We start from the raw sequence: 13,447 nt of genomic DNA on the forward strand, positions 1-13,447 counted from the left end.
GATGCTATATGTGGTTTAGGCATTCTGTGGGGCCCAGAAGGGAGGGCTGGTATTTGTATTTGGGAGCGCAGAATTTTCTGAATTTCGTTTGAGAGGCGAGGAGCCATTTTGCTATTCCAGAGCCTTTGTGCTACCAGTAACATGGAAGCCCCTATATTTCCATTAACTGATGACTGACATGAGTGTGGACTTTTTTTGTGGATTGAGTTGAAGATTTTGTTAGGAACATTTTACATAACCTTTGGGATGACATTTATCCGATGCTGAATGCTGAGGACTTACATCGGGGATCCCATTTAAAACTATGAGTGACATGATTCAGATGTAACCCCCGAAGGGTCCATTCGCTATAATGAAGCAGCAGATTTTCCATATGCCTCATTATAGGGAATCTTCCGTCAAGGGTTTAGTCTGAATCACGTATTTCAGAGATTTACACAGAAACCCCGATGTAAGTGCTCAGCGCAGAGTGCAAGATAAATGTGCACCGAGTCTTACTGCAATCTTTGGGAGGCAGAATAAACAAATCAACAGCAGGTGAAGAATTGGTTTTATTTATTTTTTATGCCATTCCTCAGGTATACGCGACATGGTGGCCTTTTTCTTCAGGTCGGTGCATTTATAGCGATACCAGACTAATCTGTTTTTTATATTTGGCTGCTGTCACACACAAAAAAATGCTTTTTATTGCACATTGTCATATTTTGAAAGCTATAATTTTTCCATATATCGGCCTACAGAGTCATGTGATAGCTTGTTTTTTGCGGGACGAGTTGACATTTTTATTGGATCCATTTTCGGACACATTACATTTTTTGATCGCTTTCTATTCTGATTTTTGGGAGACAGAATGAAGAAAAACAGCAATTCAGGAATTGTTTGGGGGGATTTTCTTTTATGTCGTTCTGCGTGTGGTAAAATTGATAAGAAAGTTTTATTCTTCAGGTCAGTACGATTACAGCAATACTAGATTTATATCAGTTTTTTTAATTATTTTTGCATCACTTTATTCTGAGAGCTATAACTTTTATTTTTCCGCTCATTGAGCTGCATGGCAGCTGTTTTTTTGCGGAACAAAGAGATGATGTTTTCAGTGGTACCATGTTTTTTATAGTCCTGTTTTGGATTGCATTTTATTACACTTTTTGTTCAGCGGTATGGTGATAAAGTATTGTTTTATTTTTTAGTTAGTTATTTTTTATGGCGTTCACTAAAGGGGTTAACTAGTGGGACAGTTTTATAGAGCGGGTCGTTCCGAACACGGCAATACCAAATATAGCTACCCAGGCGAGTAGTACTTTAATTGTGTTTATATATTTTTATATACTATATACAGTATATTTTTTTCATACAAATATTTATTAATGGGAGATATATATCTCCCATTCATAAATATTTGTATGAAAAAATTCTTACAATTTTTTTTTTCCTTTTTTTTTTTTTTTACTTTGCCCGGCTTCAGAGAGGCACACTGCGTATAATCGGAACTGTAGAAGACCTCATGCGCAGTGCGCCTTTCTAAAGCTGGAACACTTAAAGATCTGTTTGTGTAATGTAGTGAAGGGACTGTTAGGGTATTTAGCTACAGTATGTAGACATAACTGCTGGTGCGTCTGGGGCCACAGGGGATCTGACAAGTTCCTTTAAGACCTCTCAGCTCTGCATTATTTTAAAAACTCATCTTTAAATGTCTAATTTTTTTTTAAACTAATCTTATAGCAAATATTGGTTTAGATTGCCAAGAGCCACCGAGCCCCATACTCTAATTACCCCAGAGAGGTTTCACCATGAGTTAAGGTACCGTCACATTAAGCGACGCTGCAGCGATAACGACAACGATGCCGATCGCTGCAGCGTCGCTGTTTGATCGCTGGAGAGCTGTCACACAGACCGCTCTCCAGCGATCAACGATGCCGAGGTCCCCTGGTAACCAGGGTAAACATCGGGTAACTAAGCGCAGGGCCGCGCTTAGTAACCCGATGTTTACCCTGGTTACCAGCGTAAAATGTAAAAAAAACAAACAGCACATACTTACATTCACGTCCCCCTGCGTCCACTTCCTGACTGACTGAGCGCCGTACAGTGAGAGCAGAGCGGTGACGTCACCGCTGTGCTGCTTTCACTTTCACTTTGCGGCGCTGAGTCAGAGGAGGAAGCAGACTGCAGGGGACGCAATGTGAGTATGTGCTGTTTGTTTTTTTTACATTTTACGCTGGTAACCAGGGTAAACATCGGGTTACTAAGCGCGGCCCCGCGCTTAGTTACCCGATGTTTACCCTGGTTACCAGTGTAAAATATCGCTGGTATCGTTGCATTTGGTGTCAAACACAACGATACACAGCGATCAAACGACCAAATAAAGTTCTGGACTTTATTCAGCGACCAGCGACATCACAGCAGGATCCTGATCGCTGCTGCGTGTCAAACTAAACGATATCGCTAGCGAGGACGCTGCAACGTCACGGATCGCTAGCGATATCGTTATAAAGTCGTTTAGTGTGACGGTACCTTTACTCTTTCTTTACTGATGAAGACTGTTGAATTTGATCATTTCAGTAGATGTGTTATTGTCTATACTCACAGATTTCGACTATGGTAGTTAGTTTACAAAATGCTCTGATAACCAGTTCCTGCAGCCAGTTTTATGTTCCTAATCAGGCCCCATTTTTCAAATCTGACGTGTGTCACTTTATGTGGTGATAACTTTGGAATTCTTGACAAAAGCATAATAGGAATCAAATAGACCTTACAAATTATTTTCCAACGTCTCTTGAGTCCGACAATACCCTATATACAGTTGTGCACTACTGTCTGGGCACATGGAGGGTTAAGAAGGGAAGGAGCGCTATTTAGCTATATGAACGCAGATTTTGCTGGAATACTTTGCAGACAAAATGTATTGTGGTCTCCTGGCAGCTCAAAAGATGGCTACCATGAACAGGCTTGGAGCTATCTACTCCATTTTCCAGATCACAGGGATTGATGTGCTCATCACCCTTACACAGAGACCCCTAGGCTTCGGCCATGGTGTTATCTGCCTATCTGTAGTGTGAGATGGCAAGACGAATAGTCAGGTAGCTGGTCAGAACAAGGAGGGCAGAGAAAGTACAAAATCATAAGATGCCAGAGTAGTCAGTAGATGGCCTGGGGTCACAACAGAGAGCAAATACACAAGCTGGGAGCTGAGCGCAGAGGACTAAACCTGAGGAAAACAAGGCTGTATCTGGCAGCTTCCGGTAATATTCTTAGAGCTTTTGTAGGATGTTGTGCTTTCCATTTGGCTGAAGCAGAGATCAAATTACTTCAGCTGGACAGCACACACACCCATATTGCCGGACTAGAAGGTACTACTGGTCCTAGGAACCCAAATTTTAGTGGCTGGACAGAGCCATCATCACCCAGAGCTTCTGGTTTCCGACATCTCCTAAATTACCAGCGCCATCTGCAGAATGAATAAGGCGATACCTGGTGACAGAAGCAGACATCGCAGGAGCAGATCCCAGAGAAGATGAGACACACCATTTGCAGAAGTCCTAATATAACAAAATGGCAGAAAACCAGCAGTGCAGTGGAAATCTCCATAAAGTGACTACATTTTGGAAATTATAACCCTCAATGAATTAATCTATAGTAGTAACTATTTTGACTCCACAGCCACTTTCTGTAAATTAGCATGCAATGGATGTTGGATAGTGAAAATTGCACATTTGCCATTTTATTAACCAACACATAGTGCCAAGATTGTTTTTCAGGAGACACACACTCACAGTAAATTAAGTGTTTTTTTTCATTATAGTAATGCCAAGTACATGAATGCTAAATGTGGTTTGGGCACACTGCAAGACTCAGAAGCAGGGGGAGATTTGACATTGAGAGAGCGGCTATTGCTAGAGCGGCTATTGCTGGATTGGCTTATGGAAGCTATGTTGCTCTTCAAGAGCCTTTGAGACATTAATAATGTGGAAACCTCTGTTTTCCCACTGATAGATTGGATCTGAGTGGGGGATTGATTTTTGCGAGATGAATAGAAATTTTTATTGGTGTTATTTTCTCCTACATAACATTAATTTGTAGCTTTTTTATTCCATATTTGGGAGGCAGAATGAACTAATAATTGAGCACCATGCTCCACTGGTTCATCCTATGATGTTTTCTATTAGACGGTGAACAGTCATTTTCTTGGAGAATAGTTACATATTTTTTCCTAACTTGCCATTTTTAGGGACAGTTTTAAGTAGAAATATTAAAAAATATGAATTGCAATATTATTAATAATTGTTTTTCTCTTTGACAGATGACTGTACCAGGCGAACAGAGGGACAGATGACCTCTTTAATTTTTAAATCGGATGATTTTGAGCTCTCACAGGATACAATTGAAGTGAATACCATTACTCCAGATATGCCATCATTCCTTCACAGCAAAGATCTGTCATCTGATCCTTTGAAACAGGTCTTGTCTTCTGATTCATTACCAACTACTAAGGAAAATCAAAGTCACAAAATAAGCATTAAAAAACAAATTGCTCCTACAGCAAGGAAGCACAAAATTCACAGACCAGAGAATAGATTTTCTTGTTCCAAGTGTTTGAGATGTTTTAACCAGAAATCGCATCTTCTTAGACACCAGAGAACTCACACAGGGGAGAAGCCATTTTCTTGTTCAGAATGTGGGAAATGTTTTAATGAGAAATCAGATCTTGTTAGTCACCAGAGAACGCACACAGGGGAGAAGCCTTTTTCCTGTTCAGAATGTGGGAAATGTTTTAGCCTGAAATGGAATCTTGTTATTCATCAGAGAACACACACAGGAGAGAAACCTTTTTCCTGTTCAGAGTGTGGAAAATGTTTTGCATACACATCAACTCTTGTTACACATCAGAGAACTCACACAGGGGAGAAGCCATTTTCATGTTTAGAATGTGGGAAATGTTTTACAGAGAAATCGGCTCTTTTTACACATCAGAGAAGTCACACAGGGGAGCAGCCATTTTCATGTTCAGAATGTGGAAAATGTTTTGTGAAGAAATCATCTCTTTTTAGGCACCAGAGCAGTCACAGAGGGGAGAAGCCTTTTTTATGTTCAGAATGTGGGAAATGTTTTAACCAGAAAGCATATCTTGTTAAGCACCAGAGAATTCACACAGGGGAGAAGCCTTTTTCCTGTTTAGAATGTGGGAAACGTTTTAACCAGAAATCAGATGTTGTTAAACACCAAAGAACCCACACAGGGGAGAAGCCTTTTAAATGTTCAGAATGTGCGAAATGTTTTACTCAGAAAGCGCATCTTGATGGCCACCAGAGAACCCACACAGGGGAAAAGCCTTTATCATGTTTTTAATGTGGGAAATGTTTTACACAGAAATCAACTTTTAATAAACATCAGAGAAGTCACACAGAGGAGAAGCCTTTTTCATGTTCAGAATGTTAAAAATGATTTAACCAAAAATTGTATGTTCTTAAAGGGGTTGTCAACTACTAGGAAAACCTTCTGTTTGACCTCCTTAAAATAAAAAATGCTCATACTCAGATCCCATGCTGGTGCCGTTCCTGGGACTCACGTAAGGTTGTTACGGTTGCTTCCCTACCCCCACCTTTGGACGTCTTGAACATCAACAGGAAGCCAGAGCTGCAGCTGCTCTCCAATTTCCTTGTGCTGTTCGATTTGTCCATAGGTGGGGACAGTGACACCAGTGATGATTTGATGCACAGCTCACATGACATAACCTCACATGAGCATCAGGAATGCAAGTGCCGACACCATTGGAACTGCGCCGTCATGGGAGGTTTGTATAATTGTTTTTATTTTAATAGGACCAAACATGAGAAAAGAGAAAGAGTTGTCCAAGTAGTGGACAACCATTTTAAGCATCAAAAATCCCACATAGAAGTCATTATCATACCTAGAGTGTGAAAAATGAATTGTTGGAAAATTGTATTTTGTTGACCATCAAAAATAACTCATACGGGGAGAAACTATACATGTTTTTGGCAAATTGTACAAAAACTGTGAAAGAAATGGTTAACTTCTGTTCTGAATAAAATACAACGAAATAGTATTATGGAATAATGGCCTATGTTCACAATTATCATCTGTCTACGTGTGGATATTTTCATGGCTAGTAGTGAGTCCCTTCAATTCCCAGAAATTATCCTGGACATGTTATTGTTTCCAATTTTAAGCAATAAAGTCTGTCATCGCCCAAAATTCTATGGATTCCACCCAAATTCTCTTGAGAATTTGACCGCTTGAACCAGAACACACTGACATACGGGAGGTACCCCCACATTTTCTCATGAAATTTATGTCATATATAAAGATGTGTTTGACAACCCATTGTATAACTCATATTTCTGCCAGATTATTGTGTAATGCCTCATTTCCCTTTGATCTTGTACTATAAAAGATCACCATATCCAAAAATAAAGAGAGATTATTCAGATAGACAACAGAAGAGTGTCTCACTGTTTTATTCTTCATAGCTTGGGTACCTAAGACTGAAAAAAGCCTGAGAAGGACTAGAAATCCCTCCTCTAACAACTTGGAGGCCTTCAGCAGGATATAATATTCGAATAATAAAAATATATATATAGAATCGCGCTATTACAACCCACTGATAGTATGTAGAGAAATACAATTTTACTGGTATTAGCCACAAAACAAAAATTGGTCAGGTGCAAGAATTATATATTGACACAATGTAGATATATTGTGTGCATGGAACAATAGCAAACTAGCTCGAAACATGATGGTCAGTAATTGCACTTAGCCCAGCTGTCAGGGAGTGGGGAGAAAAAAGAAGGTTAATAGTAGTCTGAAAACAATGCCTAAAAATGATGAGCTGCAGAAAGAAAGGGTTGATTAATACCAAACAAATGTACAAATAGACTCACTGCATACAAAAGTGATCCAGTAGTCCTGATTACTATTTAGAGGCGCCATTGAGTAGAAATAAGAGCTAGTAAGTATGTCCTAAGAGCTGAAAAAGGCTTGTATATATATGTCCTGAAATATGAGGAGAACTGCCCCGGATATAATATTCCCCTTCGACTTCCCTCTCGGACTGAACAATTGACTGCATCACTCCTGAACAGAAAACCAGATCCCGGGAAAGGCTAGGTTCATATTTGCGGTTGAGTCCACAGCGTATCCTCCGGAACCGCAAACGCATGCAAACGCATGATAAGGCATCAGCTTACGCATAATGGCAAAAAAAATGCAGCGTTTACATGCGTTTTTACACGCGTTTGTGCTTTTTATGCGCATGCGTTTGATATTTCCAGGAGGGCGTGTCTCAATGGGCGTGTCTAAATCAGTTCCTGGACATGCGCTGTCCGAAGTACGCAAGCTCATCGAACACATGCTTACGCAAAGACATGCATACGCATGCGTTCCCATGGACAGTAATGCTTTTTAAGCCCACTCATCCGCATGCGCATGCCTGCGCATATTAGATGGAAAATTGTCGCCTCAAAAATTGCAACATGGTGTATTAGCCAAGCCCTGCCGCAGACCGCGAAAAAACGCATGCGTAAGCAGACGCGGGCGAACGCATGCACCTGCGTCTACAATGTTAAAGATAGGAAATCAAGACGCATGCGGATCTATGCGTCAGAAACCCTGCGGACACAGCCACAAATGTGAAACCAGCCTAAGTGAGTAGATTTATTACTCACACAGTTTTCTCTCCGGGAAAGGAGGAAAGCCAAGATTTTCAGCCCACTTTTTTGGGCTGAAAGTCCCCCTCTCGGCTTATACTCGAGTCATACCCAGGGGTCGGCAAGGGAGGGGGAGCGGGGGCTGTCTAATAATACTCACCTGCTCCTGGCACGGTCCCTGCAGGTCATTGGCTTCCCGGCGCTGCCGTTTCTTCCTGTAGTGAGCGGTCACATGGTACCGCTCATTACAGTAATGAATATGCGGCTCCACCTACCATAGGGGCGGTGCCGCATATTCATTACTGTAATGAGCGGTAACGGTGACCGCTCACTACAGGAGGAAGCTGCGGCGCCGGGGAACAGACGTGCAGCGACGGCGCCAGGAGCAGGTAAGTATGACGGGGGGCAGTGCGCTATAGTGCAAATGACTTTCGACTAACCTCTGCACTAATCCGTACCTCCCACTCCCGACTCCAAGACTTCTCCCGTGCTGCGCCAATCCTCTGGAATGCTCTACCCCAAGACATTAGGACCATCCACAACTTGCATAATTTTAGGCGCTCGCTCAAAACACATTTGTTCAGAGCGGCCTATCACGTTCCCTAATCAAACTCATTTTATGTTTTTGTGCGTGTGTAACCCATTCACTACTTCCATCTACCCCCCACTCCCTGAAGATGGCTGGACCATCATTGTAAATACACCATTGTAAATACACACCTGTGCTTTGTATCTCCCCACCTCATTGTAGATTGTAAGCTCTCACGAGCAGGGTCGTCTTATTTTGTCTTATTTTTGCTTTATTACTGTATTGTTAACGTTGTTACCTATGACTGTTGTGTTTGAAACTGTTAAACTGTAAAGCGCTGCGGAATATGTTGGCGCTATATAAATAAAGATGATTATTATTATTATTATAGTCACCGGCTCCTTGTTCCACCGTCGGCGCCGCTGTGTCTTCCACAGAGACGCCCAGGTCAGAGGTTGCGGTGACGCGATTCGTGCGCGCCGCCCTCTTCCTGATCATCGGTGCAGAGGATGGGAAGACACAGCGGCGGTCAGCGATGGAACGGGGAGCAGCTGACTATAGCAAGTGCCGGGGGCCTGAGAGGTGAGTATGTGATTTTTTTTAATCGCAGCAACAGCATATGGGGCATCTTATGTGGCCATGTGCAGTGTATATATGGGGGGAAATATCTGTATGGGGCATCTTATGTGGCCATGTGCAGTATATATATGGGGGGAAATATCTGTATGGGGCATCTTATGTGTCCATGTGCAGCATGATATGGGGGCAAATATCTGTATTGGGCATCTTATGTGGCCATGTGCAGTGTATATATGGGGGGAAATATCTGTATGGGGCATCTTATGTGGCTATGTGCAGTGTATATATGGGGGGAAATATCTGTATGGGGCATCTTATGTGGCCATGTGCAGTGTATATATGGGGGGAAATATCTGTATGGGGCATCTTATGTGGCCATGTGCAGTGTATATATGGGGGGAAATATCTGTATGGGGCATCTTATGTGGCCATGTGCAGTGTATATATGGGGGGAAATATCTGGGGCATCTTATGTGGCCATGTGCAGTGTATATATGGGGAGAAATATCTGTATGGGGCATCTTATGTGGCCATGTGCAGTGTATACATCGGGGAAATATCTGTATGGGGCATCTTATGTGGCCATGTGCAGTGTATATATGGGGGCAAATATCTGTATGGGGCATCTTATGTGGCCATGTGCAGTGTATATATGGGGGGAAATATCTGTATGGGGCATCTTATGTGGCCATGTGCAGTGTATATATGGGGGAAAATATCTGTATGGGGCATCTTATGTGGCCATGTGCAGTATACACTCACCGGCCACTTTATTAGGTACACCTGTCCAACTTCTTGTTAACACTTAATTTCTAATCAGCCAATCACATGGCGGCAACTCAGTGCATTTAGGCATGTAGACATGGTCAAGACAATCTCCTGCAGTTCAAACCGAGCATCAGTATGGGGAAGAAAGGTGATTTGAGTGCCTTTGAACGTGGCATGGTTGTTGGTGCCAGAAGGGCTGGTCTGAGTATTTCAGAAACTGCTGATCTACTGGGATTTTCACGCACAACCATCTCTAGGGTTTACAGAGAATGGTCCGAAAAAGAAAAAAAATCCAGTGAGCGGCAGTTCTGTGGGCGGAAATGCCTTGTTGATGCCAGAGGTCAGAGGAGAATGGACAGACTGGTTCGAGCTGATAGAAAGGCAACAGTGACTCAAATCGCCACCCGTTACAACCAAGGTAGGCCTAAGAGCATCTCTGAACGCACAGTGCGTCGAACTTTGAGGCAGATGGGCTACAGCAGCAGAAGACCACACCGGGTACCACTCCTTTCAGCTAAGAACAGGAAACTGAGGCTACAATTTGTACAAGCTCATCGAAATTGGACAGTAGAAGATTGGAAAAACGTTGCTTGGTCTGATGAGTCTCGATTTCTGCTGCGACATTCGGATGGTAGGGTCAGAATTTGGCGTAAACAACATGAAAGCATGGATCCATCCTGCCTTGTATGGAGCATCTTTGGGATGTGCAGCCGACAAATCTGCGGCAACTGTGTGATGCCATCATGTCAATATGGACCAAAATCTCTGAGGAATGCTTCCAGCACCTTGTTGAATCTATGCCACGAAGAATTGAGGCAGTTCTGAAGGCAAAAGGGGGTCCAACCCGTTACTAGCATGGTGTACCTAATAAAGTGGCCGGTGAGTGTATATGGGGGGAAATATCTGTATGGGGCATCTTATGTGGCCATGTGCAGTATATATATGGGGGGGAAATATCTGTATGGGGCATCTTATGTGTCCATGTGCAGCATGATATGGGGGCAAATATCTGTATTGGGCATCTTATGTGGCTATGTGCAGTGTATATATGGGGGGAAATATCTGTATGGGGCATCTTATGTGGCCATGTGCAGTGTATATATGGGGGAAATATCTGTATGGGGAATCTTATGTGTCCATGTGCAGCATGATATGGGGGCAAATATCTGTATTGGGCATCTTATGTGGCTATGTGCAGTGTATATATGGGGGGAAATATCTGTATGGGGCATCTTATGTGGCCATGTGCAGTGTATATATGGGGGCAAATATCTGTATGGGGCATCTTATGTGGCCATGTGCAGTGTATATATGGGGGGAAATATCTGTATGGGGCATCTTATGTGGCCATGTGCAGTGTATACATGGGGGAAATACAGGGGCGTAGCTAGAGCTTTTGCCGCCCGGGGCTGTTCCCGAGTTTGGCGCCCCCCCCCCCCCCGAATGTATGCGATTTGCACACTTAGGCTACTTTCACACTAGCGTTAACTGCAATACGTCGCAAATGCGTCGTTTTGCCGAAAATACGCATCCAGCAAAAGTTCTTGCTGGATACGTTTTTTCGTCATAGACTAACATTAGCGCATTAGCGACGCATTTGCGACGCATTGCCAAACGTCGCGTCCGTTTTGCGACGCTTGGGCGTGTGGTAGCGGACCGTCGTGAGAAAAAAAACGTTACATGTAACGTTTTTTGCTCACGACGGTCCGCTTTTTCCGACCGCGCATGCGCGGCCGGAACTCCGCCCCCACCTCCCCGCACCTCACAATGGGGCAGCGGATGCGTTGGAAAAATACATCCGCTGCCCCCGTTGTGCGGCGGAGACCACGCTAGCGTCGGGAACGTCGGCCCGACGCACAGCGACGGGTCTTTCCCGACGCTAGTGTGAAAGTAGCCTTAGTCATGTACCGACGAGCTCCTCTCCCTTAAGCTCCCAATGTTCAGTAAAAACTGAGAGAAGCAGAAGAGAAGCTTGTTGTTACAGGACCATGAGTATGAAAGCCGCATATGAGTGAAGTGTCCATGTGTCGACTACTGGAACCTGCAGAGCTGAATCCTGACATCGCAGCTTCTGAATTCTCACATCGAATGCACTGCATACTTTTAGGATTCTCCCTTGCCGGTGGACGGTCATGTCAGCACAAGTATGTGATTTGTATACTTCTGACCACATTCCGACTAGACGTGCCCGGCCTCGCTCAGTTCGTTTTCATTGAGTGAGGCCACACATGTCTAGTCAGCACGTGACTGCATGTATGTAAATCGCCGGCACGAGAGAATCCTGACAGTGTGCAGGGCGCACTGGGAGAATTCAGAAGTCTGCAGTCACAAAGAATGACTGCAGACTCATCACAAACCTGGACATCCCCTTTAATGCTCCTAACATAAATAAAAACATGAGTTAGTCAGTATCACACATAACCTTTACATCCAGGTACCTTATAGATGATGTCGTCTCTGGAGTCGTTCTCCTTCTTTTCTTCATCTTGTCCAGACCCCATGATGAGTTTTCTCATCCACAGCCGTCTCTGCAGACTTCCATCTTCTCCGCTCTTTTGCAGAAAATCTCCACATGACGCCCTTAAAGATACAAGTGTCATTATAATGCTCCTGAATAAAAAATTGCCCCTCACTATATTGTCTGCATAAAATATGACCCCCACACTGTCCCTCTTATGGTACATGCTCTTCACACTGACCTCCCCTTTCTATACCGGACCCCTCTTCACACTGTCCTCTCACACTGAGTCCCCCCTATAGGGCCCAGTATTTAAACTGTACTCTCTCATCACACTCCCCCTCCTTGGTATACTGTCCCCTCCTGGCTGTGCCCTTACACTGTCCCCCATGCTACGCATGCACACATCCCAACACCCTCACTCCCCGTACTCTGTCCACATAAGTTTTTCACATCGCTACTCATACTGTGTCCGCATACATTCCCCCGTTTGACCCCAAACTGTCTGCACCCATCCCCCCATACTGTTTCCTCATATATGCCCCCCCATCTCCCCCTTTGCTCTTCATTTTGTGTCCTTAGATCTCCCCCACACATTAAATCCCCCCATCCCCATGACAAATCTCCTCCCACACACATTCAATCCCCCATCTCCACTCCAATTCTCCCCACACACAATAAATACCCCCATCTCCACTCACATTAAATCTCCCCCCACAATAAATCCCCCCATCTCCACTCATTAAATCTCCCCCCAACAATAAATCCCCCCTCCCTACTCACATTAAATCCCCCCCCACAATAAATCCCCCCTCCCTACTCACATTAAATCTCCCCCCACAATAAATCCCATCTCCACCCATATTAAATATCCCCCATCCAATAATATATCCCACCATCCCCACTCACATTAAATCCCCCCACCCCCACTCACATTAAATCCCCCCACAATATATCCCCCATCCCCACTCACATTAAATCCCCCCACAATATATGCCCCCCATCCCCACTCACATTAAATCCCCCCCACAATATATGCCCCCCATCCCCACTCACAGTAAATCCCCCCACAATATATGCCCCCCATCCCCACTCACAGTAAATCCCCCCACAATATATGCCCCCCATCCCCACTCACAGTAAATCCCCCCACAATATATGCCCCCCATCCCCACTCACAGTAAATCCCCCCACAATATATGCCCCCCATCCCCACTCACAGTAAATCCCCCCACAATATATCCCCCCCATTCCCACTCACAGTAAATCCCCCCCACAATATATGCCCCCCATCCCCACTCACATAAAATCCCCCCACAATATATCCCCCCCATCCCCACTCACAGTAAATCCCCCCATCCCCACTCACAGTAAATCCCCCCACAATATATGCCCCCCATTCCCACTCACAGTAAATCCCCCCACAATATATCCCCCCCATCCCCACTCACAGTA

The 13,447-nt window shown here is 44.1% G+C and overlaps 1 protein-coding gene across 2 annotated transcripts in view; it reads left to right on the plus strand.

Moving 5' to 3' along the window:
* Nucleotides 1-6,447, plus strand: part of LOC143767692 (oocyte zinc finger protein XlCOF8.4-like) — a 220,744-nt gene extending 214,297 nt beyond the window's left edge. The window contains exon 7 of one of the 2 annotated variants that reach the window (XM_077256177.1): nucleotides 4,295-6,426. In XM_077256177.1, the coding sequence (XP_077112292.1) occupies nucleotides 4,295-5,340 (1,046 nt within the window). In that variant the 3' untranslated portion in view covers nucleotides 5,341-6,426. Of the gene's footprint in view, nucleotides 1-4,294 lie in introns of both variants that reach the window. The other variant, XM_077256176.1, reaches the window with a different exon arrangement.
* Nucleotides 6,448-13,447: the final 7,000 nt, after the last annotated feature.

This window comes from Ranitomeya variabilis, chromosome 4 (assembly GCF_051348905.1).
Source record: "Ranitomeya variabilis isolate aRanVar5 chromosome 4, aRanVar5.hap1, whole genome shotgun sequence".
Classification (NCBI taxonomy): Eukaryota; Metazoa; Chordata; class Amphibia; order Anura; family Dendrobatidae; genus Ranitomeya; species Ranitomeya variabilis.